Source organism: Gopherus flavomarginatus, chromosome 3 (assembly GCF_025201925.1).
Source record: "Gopherus flavomarginatus isolate rGopFla2 chromosome 3, rGopFla2.mat.asm, whole genome shotgun sequence".
NCBI classification, from domain to species: domain Eukaryota; kingdom Metazoa; phylum Chordata; order Testudines; family Testudinidae; genus Gopherus; species Gopherus flavomarginatus.
In genome coordinates, this window is record NC_066619.1 from 94,248,169 (window position 1) to 94,261,821 (window position 13,653).

The 13,653-nt window shown below is 35.2% G+C and overlaps 3 protein-coding genes across 10 annotated transcripts in view; 1 reads left to right on the forward strand and 2 right to left on the reverse strand.

Annotated features, from left to right (window-relative positions):
* RFX3 (regulatory factor X3) overlaps positions 1-10,527 on the forward strand; it is a 253,853-nt gene extending 243,326 nt beyond the window's left edge. For all 8 annotated transcript variants that reach the window (XM_050944281.1, XM_050944275.1, XM_050944277.1 and 5 more), the window contains 2 exons: positions 492-534; positions 3,259-10,527. In XM_050944281.1, coding sequence (XP_050800238.1) covers positions 492-534; positions 3,259-3,497 — 282 coding nt within the window. In that variant the 3' untranslated portion in view covers positions 3,498-10,527. The remainder of the gene's footprint in view (positions 1-491; positions 535-3,258) is intronic.
* The window catches only part of LOC127046791 (uncharacterized), a 541,802-nt gene that overhangs the window by 475,269 nt on the left and 52,880 nt on the right, over positions 1-13,653 (reverse strand). The window lies entirely within an intron of this gene.
* The window catches only part of LOC127046786 (uncharacterized), a 396,910-nt gene that overhangs the window by 311,120 nt on the left and 72,137 nt on the right, over positions 1-13,653 (reverse strand). The window lies entirely within an intron of this gene.

Below are 13,653 nucleotides of genomic sequence, written 5' to 3' on the forward strand. Positions count from 1 at the left end.
CCTCTACATATGCTTCCTTTTTGGTCAGTAGAAAGATTGTATTTAAAAATGACCAAAAAGAAAAACCAAACCGTCTTATTTGCAGAAAAATCTTCAAGGTGATTAATCTACCAATTGTGGCAACTATTTTTTTTTTTTTACAACTGGTATATATCTAGCTTCACTGTGTCTTTTCTAAAATATGCTGTCGTGCATCTTAATTTTGATAACTTGGCTTAAAGGTTTCCTGATCTCTGCACTATAGAATCAGAATTATTCAGATTAAGGTGGACCAGTCAAAAAAAAAAAAAGGTTTCTCTTACTGTTTCTGCACCACGGCAGCAAAGCAGTTATTTGACTGTAACGTTCTTAAAAAATTGGTGAGTTAAATTGCAAATAACTTTCTAACTACATGATAAAAAGGATGGACTGTGTCACCATTTTGTTTGATCTTTAAATAGGACGTGCAGTATGGATTTTAAGACTAGCCAAGAATATTTATTATTTTGCAGTTTGGTGACTTAAATGCTGTTTCCCCTGGAAATATGGATAAAGGTAAGTACTTAATCTCTTGAACATGTAATTCTTCATAGCACTAGTATTACCTGGAGCAACACAAATCTTAATATTATGTAACTATAGTAGGGCTGTCAAGTGATTAAAAAATTAATCACGATTAATTATGTGATAAAAAATTAATCATTACTAATCACACGATTAATCACACTGTTAAACAATAATAGAATAGTACCATTTATTTGAATACTTTTGGATGTTGTCTACATTTTCAAATATATTGATTTCAATTATAACAGAATACAAAGTGTACAGTGTTCACTTTATTTTTTATTATAAGTATTTGCACTGTAAAAAAACAAAATAGTATTTTTCAGTTCACCTAATACAAGTAGTATAGTGCAATCTCTTTATCATGAAAGTTGAACGTACAAATGTAGAATTATGTACAAAAAAACCTGCATTCAAAAATAAAAACAATGTAAAATTTTAGAGCCTGCAAGTCCACTCAGTCCTACTTCAGCCAATCGCTCAGACAAACAAGTTTGGTTACAATTTGCAGGAGATAATGCCCACTTCTTGTTTATAATGTCACCTGAAAGTGAGAACAGGCTTTCACATGGCACTGTTGTAGCCAGCGCTGCAAGATATTTATGTGCCAGATGCCCTAAAGATTCATATGTCCCTTCATGCTTCAACCACCATTACAGAAAACATGCATCCATGCTGATGACTAGTTCTGCTCAATAATGATCCAAAGCAGTGCGGACTGACACATCTTCATTTTCATCCTCTGGGTCAGGTGTCACCAGCGGAAGGTTGATTTTCTTTTTTGGTGTTCAGGTTCTGTAGTTTCTGTATCTGAGTGTTGCTCTTTTAAGTCTTCTGAAAGCGTCCTCCACACCTTGGCACTTCAGATTCTTAAACCTTGGGTCGAGTGCTGTAGCTATTTTTAGAAATCTCACATTTGTACCTTCTTTGCGTTTTGTCAAATCTGCTGTGAAACTGTTCTTAAAATGGACATGTGCTGGGTCATCATCTGAGACTGCTATGACATGAAATATATGGCAGAATGCAGGAAGAACAGAACAGGAGACATACAATTCTCCCCCAAGGAGTTCAGTCACAAATGTAATTAACACATTATTTTTTAATGAGCATCATCATCATGGAAGCATGTCGTCTGGAATGGTGGCTGAAGAATGAAGGGGCATATGAATGTTTAGCATATCTGACACATAAGTACCTTGCAGTGCCAGCTACAAAAGTGCCATGCTAACGCCTGTTCTCACTTTCAGGTGACAGTGTAAACAAGAAGCAGGCAGTGTTCTCTCCTGCAAATTTTAACTAAACTTGCTTGTCTGAGCGATTGGCCGAAGGAGGACTGAGTGGACTTGTAGGCTTTAAAGTTTTACATTGTTTTATTTTTAATGCAGTTATTTTTTGGTAAGTTCAACTTTCATGATAAAGAGATTTCACACAGGTACTTGTATTAGGTGAATTGAAAAATATTATTTCTTTTGTTTTTTACAGTGCAAATATTTGTAATTAAAAAAATATAAAGTGAGCACTGTACAGTTTGTATTCTGTGTTGTAATTAAAATCAATATATTTGAAAATGTAGAAAACATCCAGAAATATTTAATAAATTTCAATTGGTATTTTATTGTTTAACAGTGTGATTAATCGTGATTAATTTTTTCGAGTTAATCACGTGGGTTAGCTGCAATTAATTGACAGCCCTAAAATATAGTAGCGCAGAGCCTAAAACTAGATTGTGATAGTCTTCTGAAGTAGTATTCTATAATATCTACAGTATGTTTCAGTATATAATAATTACAGGATGCTGCTGATATGGCCTCTAATAAAATCTTTTAAAAGGGCTGATTGTTTATACATTAGTAGGTATTCAGAATCCCACCCCAGAGCTAGCTACATGCTGGTGGGTGAATCTATACACATTTGTGTATAGATATGCTGTAAGAGTTTTCTCTAAGGACTGCAAAATTGTGCCCATTGTTTGTCAAGCACTTAGTTATCTGGCAAACTTTTTAAATAGTGAGAAGCTGTGGCAGCTCTAGGGATTTTGCCGCCCCAAGCACAGCAGACAGGCTGCCTGCGGGAGGTCCACTGAAGCCGCGAGACCAGCTGATCCTCCGCAGGCAAACCGCCAGAGGCAGCCTGCCTGCCGTCCCCACGGCGCTGGCAGAGCACCTCCCACGGCTTTCCACCCCAAGCACGCGCTTGGCGTGCTGGGGCCTGGAGCCGCCCCGGTGAGAAGTATAACAGAGATCAGGTAAATTTCTAGGTCCTCTAAGTAGAGCCTTGGAATCAGCAAATCTGGCCTCTGTTCTCCTCTTTCCCACTGGCTTGCTGTGTGATCTTGAGCAAGTCACTTAGCTTCTCTTCACTTCAGTTTGTGTTAAATTCTGCAGAGGAAAGACATTATATAAGTATAAAGTTATTGTTACTTTAGTGACACTATTATATTTGTTTGAGCTGACTTGAAGGGGAAAAAAGCAATTGCAATATTAAAAATGTGTACTATAATGTTTGAAGCTGAGAGTTCATTGAACACATGAATCTCGCATTATGCACTGACATTTTCCCAGTAAAATCTCAATTTTGTTTATACCATCTCAGGTAGCTAGATTTCCATTTTTCATATCTTATGTGTTGTTTGCAAAATAAAAGCCTTAGTAATTCACAGTATTTCAATTATTTTTCACTGTGTGCTAGTTTCATGGTTGTTTGTTTGTGCAGATGAGGGCAGTGAAGTTGAAAGCGAAATAGATGAAGAGCTAGAGGAATCTGGAGAGCCACAAGCCAAGAGAGAGAAAACAGAGCTAACCCAGGCATTTCAGGTGGGCTGCCTGCAGCCAGTACTAGAGAGTGGAGTACAGCAGAACCTCCTGACCCCACTTCACAATGAGCACATTGTCACAAGTACTCAGACTATCAGACAATGCAGTGCTACTGGAAATACATATACTGCAGTCTAACAAAATATTAAAGCTTTCTCCCCCCCCCCCAAGATTACATTAGCCCTGTTGATGTTGGGCTTAATATGAAAAAACGAGAATAAGTCTGAAGGCGACTGTTGTCAAATTTTAGCTTTGCTGAACATTACCTTTGTTAGAATTGTGAAATGGAATGGGTGTGTGTATTTTGCCAGATCTGTTTAAAAAAAAAATTTTGTAAACAAAATCACTTTACATTGGTCACTCAATATTCAGAGTTTTCTTAGTTTCACGTGTCAAGAAGGATTTTGCAAAGCTTACTATTAATGTTTTTGTCCTCTTATAAGTAAAGTAATTTAATTTTTTCATAGTTTTTTAAAAAATATGTTAATGTTAATTGTTAGTTATGGTGATGATGATTTAAATATACATAGTTTTTTAATTAGATGCACTTCTGTGAAATATCAAAAGAAATACTTTCTTTGATTTACACTGGAGGCATATTCATTTGACAGCAGATGCATCAAATTTGTCATAAAAAGGTGCTTTTCATTGGACAGAACTAGAAGACACTACTATTTTGATCACATTTCTGAGCATTCAGTGGGAAAGTTTTAGGAATTTTTATTATAATGCTGGAGGGTTGGGAAGATCTATTGTTTTCTTTATCTAAGGAAGAGTTGTGTTTTCTGCATTCATGAATGCAGACTAAATGAGAAAATGGTAATGTGTACATAATAAATGTACATAATTATCAGACCATCACGTAAACAATGCAAACTTCCATTGAAACCATCAGTTTTACATTTTATTTGCATACCAGTTCCTCTGTTTGAAGACTACTGATTCTATATTTGAGACCACTGCACAGATGCTTTCAGCTGTTAAGTGGGACTGTAGTAGTTAGATACTGAAGTTGAAAAAGAAGTGACTTGATTTTTTTAAGTGTATGTGCTACTTATGCTGAACTGGACATACAGGAAACCATTCCATCTGGATGACTTTCTTCTATTCCAGGTCTTTTTTCCTACTAGTAGTTGAATCTGCTGCTCTTATAAAAGATAACTTATAGAATGCAAGGAATGTAGCAACCTGCATCATATTTACTTCAAAAATATTTCCTGGTTCTTAAAATAAGTGGATTTAAATTTTTACAAAAATTAAATAAGGCAGTGTAACTGGCACACCTCATTTGTACTTATTCCCAATTGTGTAGAATTTGAATAGGTGGCTAGATGGACCATTGCCATTTAAGAATGTACATCAGGGATCATTGTACCTCGGCTATTACATGGTGCCTTAAACAGAACTGAAGCTAAGATTTAGTACTTTTTGTTATTAATAACTCTTAAATTCATTCAACAAGGTGTGCCTGTCATTTTCAAATTCCCTAAGAAGTAAGGGCAGGTTACATATTCTTCAAAGAAATAAAGAAATTTTTTATTACTAAATGGTGTTAATATCCCTCTTAGAGTGACAATAAACCTATTTTTTCTTGTTTCTAGCTGAATTTCACTTTATTACAAATAAGATATGTTTGGGGATCTGGAAAGCAAAACTAGCTTTAATGCCAACTTCAGATGTTAACAAAGTCGGTTAACCCCAGCCCCAAGCATGGTTATATATTTTCTAAACCCTTGTCTATTTTTAATTTTAGAAAGTAAACAAAATGAGCAGGTACTTAATGCAGAGCATGTTTTCAATTTGTATGTGTGGTGGGGTGTCAGTCTGCAATTATGTTTAATGGCTAAATCATAGAGAATGTGTGTACATCTCATTTTAATTGACATGAAACATCTCACAAGCATGTGTGATTATTTTATACATTTAATTATTTTTAAAACAGGCACACAAATCTACTCATTTGTAATAGTGGAAATAAACAAGCGAGCAAAGAAGCCAAAAATGAAGGAAAGCACACACACAAACATTTCAGTTTTATTGAAAGGGCCTGTTGGGGAAAAAAAACTAAGGAGTTATTTATTCTGGTTTATTTAGTGTGTCTGTGGACTGATCTTTTTTACATGTACCAAATGGCTGAACAGCATGTGAGATGAACAGTATATTTATAGCATACATCTTTCTTGCTAGCGTTTTCATATGCTCCAAGAACTGATACAGATCAAGTACATTTTCGTAATACACTAGTAAACATTTTTAATATATAAAATAAGTATAAATTGCTTAGCATTGTATTTTACAGAATTTGGGGCCCAATTTTACATACTCTACAGCTCGCACCAGTCAATGGGTGTTTTCCCTGAGTAGAGTGCAAGATAGGGTTGTCATTTACAGTATTTGAAATTTATGCAAGCTCTAAGTTTCATAGGTTTTGTTCACCCAGATATCATTTCGGTGTCCTGGTTTGCTTTTTTTCCATACAAAAGTGTGTCTGCACCCCTCATTAAAAAAAAAAAACAAAAAACTAAGCTGTGATAAATATTTATTCCCCTTCATTGTGCATTATGAACTGTTTACAGGTTAAATTAAAGATAAAAATAACAAAATATTTTCCATTTTCAACATAGTTTCTTTTAATGCTCTAATACCGATGTTCTGAATTGGAACAGCTATATTTACTGGTTTCATCTTTTGTGTTGGCAAATCTTAAATGTTTTCTTGTCATTGTCCTGTATTGTTTTAATGTTCAACTTGCTCATGCTGAGAGAAAAGTGTGATTGTAACATGCAAATTTGGATTACTGTCAGAGGTGGAGCCTGTAAACCCTCCATGATTCAACTTCTCCCCCCAGTTGTTCACTGTTCCCACTGTGCAAAAAACAAGAGTACATACAAAAATGGAATGTATTTCACAGTTTGAACCAACAGTAATTTTTATGCCTTAGATGAAAACCAGAATGTTAGCTGAATCTGAGAATCTAACAGGCCAGAAATCCTAATTAACTAGAGGTGATCTGAAAAAGTGTTATTTATCAAAATAAACTGGCATGTTCAGTTAACTGAATGAAATAGAGTTTGTATTCCCATGTTTATAATTTGATTACAGTGTCAATTTTAAATAACATTTCTATCACTTTCCTACAAGATCTCTCCTTTAATGAAGTAAAATACTGTGTATATTTACACGTTTGGGTGGTGTTTTGTGGGTTTCTGGTTTTGTTTTTTTACATTTAATGGAGTGGTAATAAATCAAACACTATGTATATAATCAATCAATTTGCACATTTTTGCTATTTGTTAATATATGGGCACGGTTAATGATTTTTGTTAAAAACAGATTTAAAAACCCTGTCTCCAGTTCTGCATTGTGTAGCATGTGCCTGGACTTAAGTGCCAACCCTTAAGCCCACTAACTTCATTGGTGCTATGTGGGGGTGCAGCAGTTTGCCCACATGCTACAAATTGCAGGATCAGTGCCTATGTGATTTGTGGATTTTATCTGATCCAGACACTGATTTCAGAATAATTATTTTAAAAATATCCCTCTCCCCCTTTAGCACAAATAATGCAGTGAGCAATGTGGGGCGGTATTGTTGAACCACTTTCTCAAAACACAGGGCCCAATTTTCACAAGTTTTTATATGTATGCAAAGTTGTTGGTCCATTTTTCATTGTACACTAGATTTAAAATTACTTTTTGTCTCTCTAACTTGCTATTCTTTTTCTGCTTACTCTTGTACTGTAGCATGTTTAATGCATCTTTGTTGAGATAATATTCCTTACACAACATCTGGAGAATAGTTTTTAAATTGTTTACCTACAAAATAAGTGATGTGCAACATTACTGCCTTGAGTTTCACAAATGGGTAAAATCAATAAAATGGTGGTGTATTATCATTCAGGAATGTATAGGTCTATATACAAATTTGTTTAATTTAAACAAGGTATTTTTAAATGTCTGAAACACTGCTATGTTGAAATTATTTTCATCTGAAGACCTTATCTGATATCTTTGTGGTTCTTACCAGATGTCATCTGCAGTGTTTAGGAAAACACATATATTAGTTTAAAATGGATTGCAGTTGTTTCATTTACAGAAGTGGTTTCACAGAACAAAAGAATCATTTATAGCCATAAAAAGAAATCAATAAACTCTGTAATAGTAGAACTCATTTTTTACAGTAATTTTAGAATTTGAAATATTTATTTGGGAGAGCATTACTAATTCCTGAAAATTGGGCCCTTGTCTCTGTGGAACAGGACAACCTCTGTATACATGGTTAAAATAACTCAATGAATGGAATTATAGTATCTCTGATACTTTGGTGATTTAAAAAAACTGGAATAGAAGCATAAACATAGTGCTTATTTCTAGTATTAGAAAATTAATTTGATGTAATGCATTGCATTAACCCTTTGAGCATTGTAAGTCACATGATAAGGGGAAAATCTTTTCAGGTAATTTAATTATTAGGCTACTGAAGATATTGTATACATCTAAGTGTCTGGTTATGTTGCAACAAATGTTTTTTCCCCAAAGTAAAAACTTGCATACTGTATAGACTTTTGAATTTGTTGGCTTGATTGATTTAGGCTAAAATATTCACTGCCATCTATGTATACTGTCTGCAGCAAAATAGTACTTCAGCTCCTTTAGTTTCATAATTCCATAAATATTTAATGAAGGAGTCAAATATATGGTCCTATAGATACAAGTTGTGAAGTACTTAAAATGCCTTTAAAAGGTGGGAGTTTAGCAAAAAGGGTTATTTTTAGACAATTTTGAAAATCTCATTAGGGTAGCATTGAAAAGCACCAGTACTGTAAATGAAAATCTTTAGGAATAAAAACAGAACAAAACTGTCATAATAAGTAAAGATGAATTTTGCAGGACATTTGACATGTTTGCAGTTAAATTTTCTGCACAATCTTTTGTATATGCAATTGCAAAAAGAACATAATTTTATTTATACCACTTCAACGTTTTGTCACTGTGAAATGGCATATGGATAACAAAGAAGATAGAGGCACTTGGTACAAGTTCATCTGTGAAAGCACTTTTGGATGGCCGTTACTGAGTGTCAGAATTTTAAAAACAAACAAACAAAAATCTATAAATTTGCACCTGCATTTTGGCATCTGAAAAAAAAACACCTTTTTTTTCCTCACAAATAAATTGTGCACAAATTTAGAAGTGGGTGGAGACTCTTTGAAAAAATAGTTCTAAATGTCACCTTACTATATGAGAATATTGTAGATATTGTACTGGTTCCCTGCAGTATCAGCCAGTGATCACCATTATCTGCAGCTGTGCTTGCTTTAGTCTAGCTGAGTGCAAAAACGTCTCATATTAAGATGTTTAGTGGAATTACATCAGTAGTGTAGTGCAGATATGTTGTAAACTTTTTTTAGTCAAATAAACAATGCAAATTAATGCATAATTAAAACAAATGCAATACTCAAAGGGTTTTAATTTAACAATTTTTTTATTCATAATTTAGTGTAAATGCTTCTCAGTTTGCATGCCTTGATCATTGCTGCTAGTGATTTTATGTGCCAGTAGACCTGAGTTTAATTTACCAATTTTACTTAAAAAATAGTAAAAGCCACTTACAAAGTGACTGCCTTTTTTGTTTGAAGTCAAATATGCCTTATTTTCAAACATTTGTTTTAACTCTTTTGTTTTGTTTGAATTTTTTTAAATAAATTATGATGATGGGATTGGAAGCCCTGAGTAATGAAATATTTGGTAAGAATTGTTAATTTACATTGATTGTTAAGAGTGAAATTCATCCCAGAGAAGAAGGCCCAGCACAAGATGTTGAGCCTCATTTAAGTCACAGTTGGGCATGTTCTTGATTGCTTTCCTGAATCCATGTTTAACACGGGGCTCAGGGGGTGATCTTGCAGGGGCTGTTGTACTGAGCTGAATTTCACTCTAAAACAATAAAAGACTGTCAAAAGAATATAGGAATTGGGAGGAATAACCTCCTTTGACTCATGATTATCAGGGACCCAATTCAGTACTTCAGGCTCAAGAAAGTTAGCTACTGAAGTTAGCAAGAGATTTTTTTACATAAGGAGTGCTAAAGGGATCCCAAGTAGTTGTCGTCTTCAGCTATCCCCTGATGCGAGGATGATGTCTGCCAAGGGGGTTCATTGGTGAGTGGCTGAGGAGCCCAAGTAAATTTTCCTTGAATGAAATATTAAGGTGATTTGGCTTATATTTATACATTACATACAAAATTAAAATAACCCAGTATACAGATTTTAAATATTTGTTGGTCAAAAAAGGAATCATTTTGTACCAAAGCAAGTTCCCTACCCCTATCCCATCCCCACTTGTTGCCATCAAAAATTTGGATTTACAGTAGTAACCAGCAAGACTGTTACAGAAACTTTAAGTGAGTGCCTTTAGAAAACTTGGAAATTTGTGCCTGAGATGGTAAACTTTTAATTAGGTTAATTGTAGTGCTTACCAATCAGTAAATTCTGCTATCACTCAGGGCTTTCTTACCTTCTAGGTAACTTCCTTTATTGTGTTTATTTTTATTTTTTTTAAGTGCCATCATTTAAATTTCACTTAGTAAGTGGCAGATTACATTATTCAGTCTCACAAGCACAGAAACATTGTAACACTAGGAGATATCTGAACTTTTATTTTCCAATTGACTGAATATGTTATGTAAATGAGGTAAGCAACTTTTTTGTAGATTGTATGTGTGAGATAATGTAATGTTCTTTTCCAGTTTTTGGATTACAGTTAAATATACTTTTTAATTATTTAAAGAAAACATCTTTACAGAATAACGTGATGAGTTTTTTGTATAATGTATTTGATTTTGTAAATATGTATTTCCTGATGTGATTTTTGTGAGAAATGCTAAATCTTTTAGTATATCATGTCCTCTCAAAATTGGCAGGAGCTAAATAATAGTTTGTGGGCAATTTGTATTGTGTACTGTACAATAACTGGGGAACTTTTATAATTATAAAAATATATATTAACTTTTAGTGTGTTGTTTAAACAAATGACTGGAACATACTAAAGATAGTAGGATTTTTCTGAATATTTCAGACTTGAACTCAGGCTAGCTTTCTTGTGTTTTTCAAAACAAAATTGTGTCTTGTCTTTTAAAAATCAATAAATTTGTTTTCTTGTTACAAACAAATTTTAAATGCTTCTGTTTTTATTAATTTTCTTGTATAGCCAAATATTTGACAGTACTGTTGATTTTTGGGTGAAAAATTAAATAACATCACCTTTCTGGTTTCATAATAAATCAAGCAATATTTATCTTTAGAAATACTAGAAATAAAATTTAAAAACTATTGCGTAGTGTGCCTCAGACCATAGAAAATATAATTGAGTAATCAAGTGCTTCTTCTGCTAACGAGCTGCCCATGATCCCAGTATTAACAGATTATAATGGGTTTATTACTCAACTGGTTTGATTCATTTCACATTGATATTGCATACCATTTCTCAACCCAGATTAAAATTTTATTTTACAAATTATTATTTAAATTTAAAATACAAATATCTTATAATTTAGAACCTCAGATCATAATAATATAGCCTAGATTTAAAAAAAAAATATTTTGACCCTTTTTATTCCTCCTCCCCAGGTTAATATGGCTTAGTTCTCCTCACAGAGAAAAATTTTGCACTCTAATTTGCACTGCAGATCTCTATGCTAGTTCTGTGCTCAGAATCCCATGCTGTCAATAGAAAGTTTCCTGTCTGGAACACACCCAAAGTATACAGGGAAGATCTGCACTGCAAATAAGTCCAGTAAAGATTTACTTTTAATATTTACTATGTAAGGTCTTAGAAAAAATTTTGAAGGAGAAAGTAGTTAAAGACACTGAGGTCAATGGTAATTGGGACAAATTACAACATGGTTTTACTAAAGGTAGATCGTGCCAAACCAACCTGATGTCCTTCTTTGAGAAGGTGACAGATTATTTAGACAAAGGAAATGCAGTAGACCTAATTTACCTCGATTTCAGTAAGGCATTTGACACGGTTCCACATGGGGAATTATTAGTTAAATTGGAAAAGATGGGGATCAATATGAAAATTGAAAGGTTGATAAGGAACTGGTTAAAGGGGAGACTCCAACGGGTCGTACTGAAGGGCGAACTGTCAGGCTGGAAGGAGGTTACTAGTGGAGTTCCTCAAGGATCGGTTTTGGGACCAATCTTATTTAACCTTTTTATTACTGACCTTGGCATGAAAAGCAGGAATGTGCTAATAAAGTTTGTGGATGACACAAAGCTGGGGGGTATTGCTAACACAGAGAAGGACCGGGATATCATACAGGAAGATCTGGATGACCTTGTAAACTGGAGTAATAGTAATAGGATGAAATTTAATAGTGAAAAGTGCAACGTCATGTAATTAGGGATTAATAATAAGAATTTTAGTTATACATTGGGGACACATCATTTGGAAGCAACAGAGGAGGAGAAGGACCTTGGAGTATTGGTTGATCACAGGATGACTATGAGCCGCCAATGTGAGATGGCCGTTAAAAAAGCTAATGTGGTTTTAGGATGCATCAGGTGAGGTATTTCCAGCAAAGATAAGGAGGTGTTAGTACCCTTATATAAGGCGCTGGTGAGACCTCACCTGGAATACTGTGTACAGTTCTGGTCTCCCATGTTTAAGAAGGATGAATTCAAACTGGAACAGGTTCAGAGACGGGCTACTAGGATAATCCGAGGAATGGAAATCCTGTCCTATGAAAGGAGACTCAAAGAGCTTGGCTTGTTTAGTCTAGCCAAAAGAAGGCTGAGGGGGGATATGCTTGCTCTTTATAAATATATCAGAGGAATTAATATTAGGGAGGGAAAGGAATTATTTAAGCTTAGTACCAATGTAGACACAAGAATAAATGGGTATAAACTGGACACTAGGAAGTTTAGACTTGAAATTAGACGAAGGTTTCTAACCATTAGAGGAGTGAAGTTCTGGAACAGCCTTCCAAGGGGAGTAGTGGGGGCAAAAGTCATATCTGGCTTTAAGACTAAGCTTGATAAGTTTATGGAAGGGATGGTATGATGGGATAGCTTAATTTTGGCAATTGATCTTTGATTATCAGCAGATAAGTATGCCCAGTGGTCGGTGATGGGATGTTGGATGGGATGGGATCTGAGTTACTGCAGAGAATTCTTTCTTGAGTGCTGGCTGGTGAGTCTTGCCCACATGCTCAGGGTTTAGCTGATCGTCATATTTGGAGTCGGGAAGGAATTTTCCTCCGGGGCAGATTGGCAGAGGCCCTGGAGGTTTTTTGCCTTCTTCTGCAGCATGGGGCATGGGTCACTTGCTGGTGGATTCTCTGCAGCTTGAGGTCTTCAAACCACAATTTGAAGACTTCAGTAACTCAGACATAGGTTAGGGGTTTGTTGTAGAAGTGGATGGGTAGGGTTCTGTGGCCTGCTTTGTGCAGGAGGTCAGACTAGATGATCACATTGGTCCCTTCTGACCTTAAAGTCTATAAGTCTATTACAGTAGAATCTGGTGCCTCCAACTGCGATTTGGATCCCATTGTAACAGGCACGGTTCAAACATATAGCTACTGCTGCTGTCTTTAAGAGTTTTTACAGTCTAAATAAGCAAGACTGACAAATGGATGGAGGAATGAAGTAGAATTAACTGTATTTATTGACAGGGATTTGAAAGATCAGAAAGGAAAAATGTGCATAGGACAAATAACAATGTTTGACAACTGTTTAAACTTGGTATAAAAATGCTTGTGGCTGAACCAGACTATACAACAGCTCGGCTTGCCAGCATGGATGGGTCTATGTTTTAACCTAGTTTAAAAAATGCACTGTAACCTTCATAAGGAATGTCTACAGGGCAACTTAGAGCAAGCTTCCCAGCCTGGGTAAACTCATATGAGCAGGGCTCGAGCTACCACACTAAAAATAGCAGATATGGACATTGCAGGTTGGGCTGGACCTTGAGCTGTCAAGCCCACCTGACCCCCTAGGCTTCAGAGCTTGAGCTCCAGCCCAAGCCACAATGTCCATACTGCCATTTGGAGTGTGATAGCTTGAACCTAGTTCATGTAAGTCTGTCTACCCCTGGCTGCAAGGCTCACTCCATAGTGACCTAGGCTGCTAAAAACCTAAGGAAGGTGGTTAAACATGAAAGTTTGCCCTGTGTTGATTTAACCTACATTTTCTGCATGGATTCACATGTGAAAATGCAGAGTATATTGATGTGCAACCCCTTACATAAGTCCAGAAAGATGCATGCAATCAGAGTCCTATTTCAAAAGATGCTG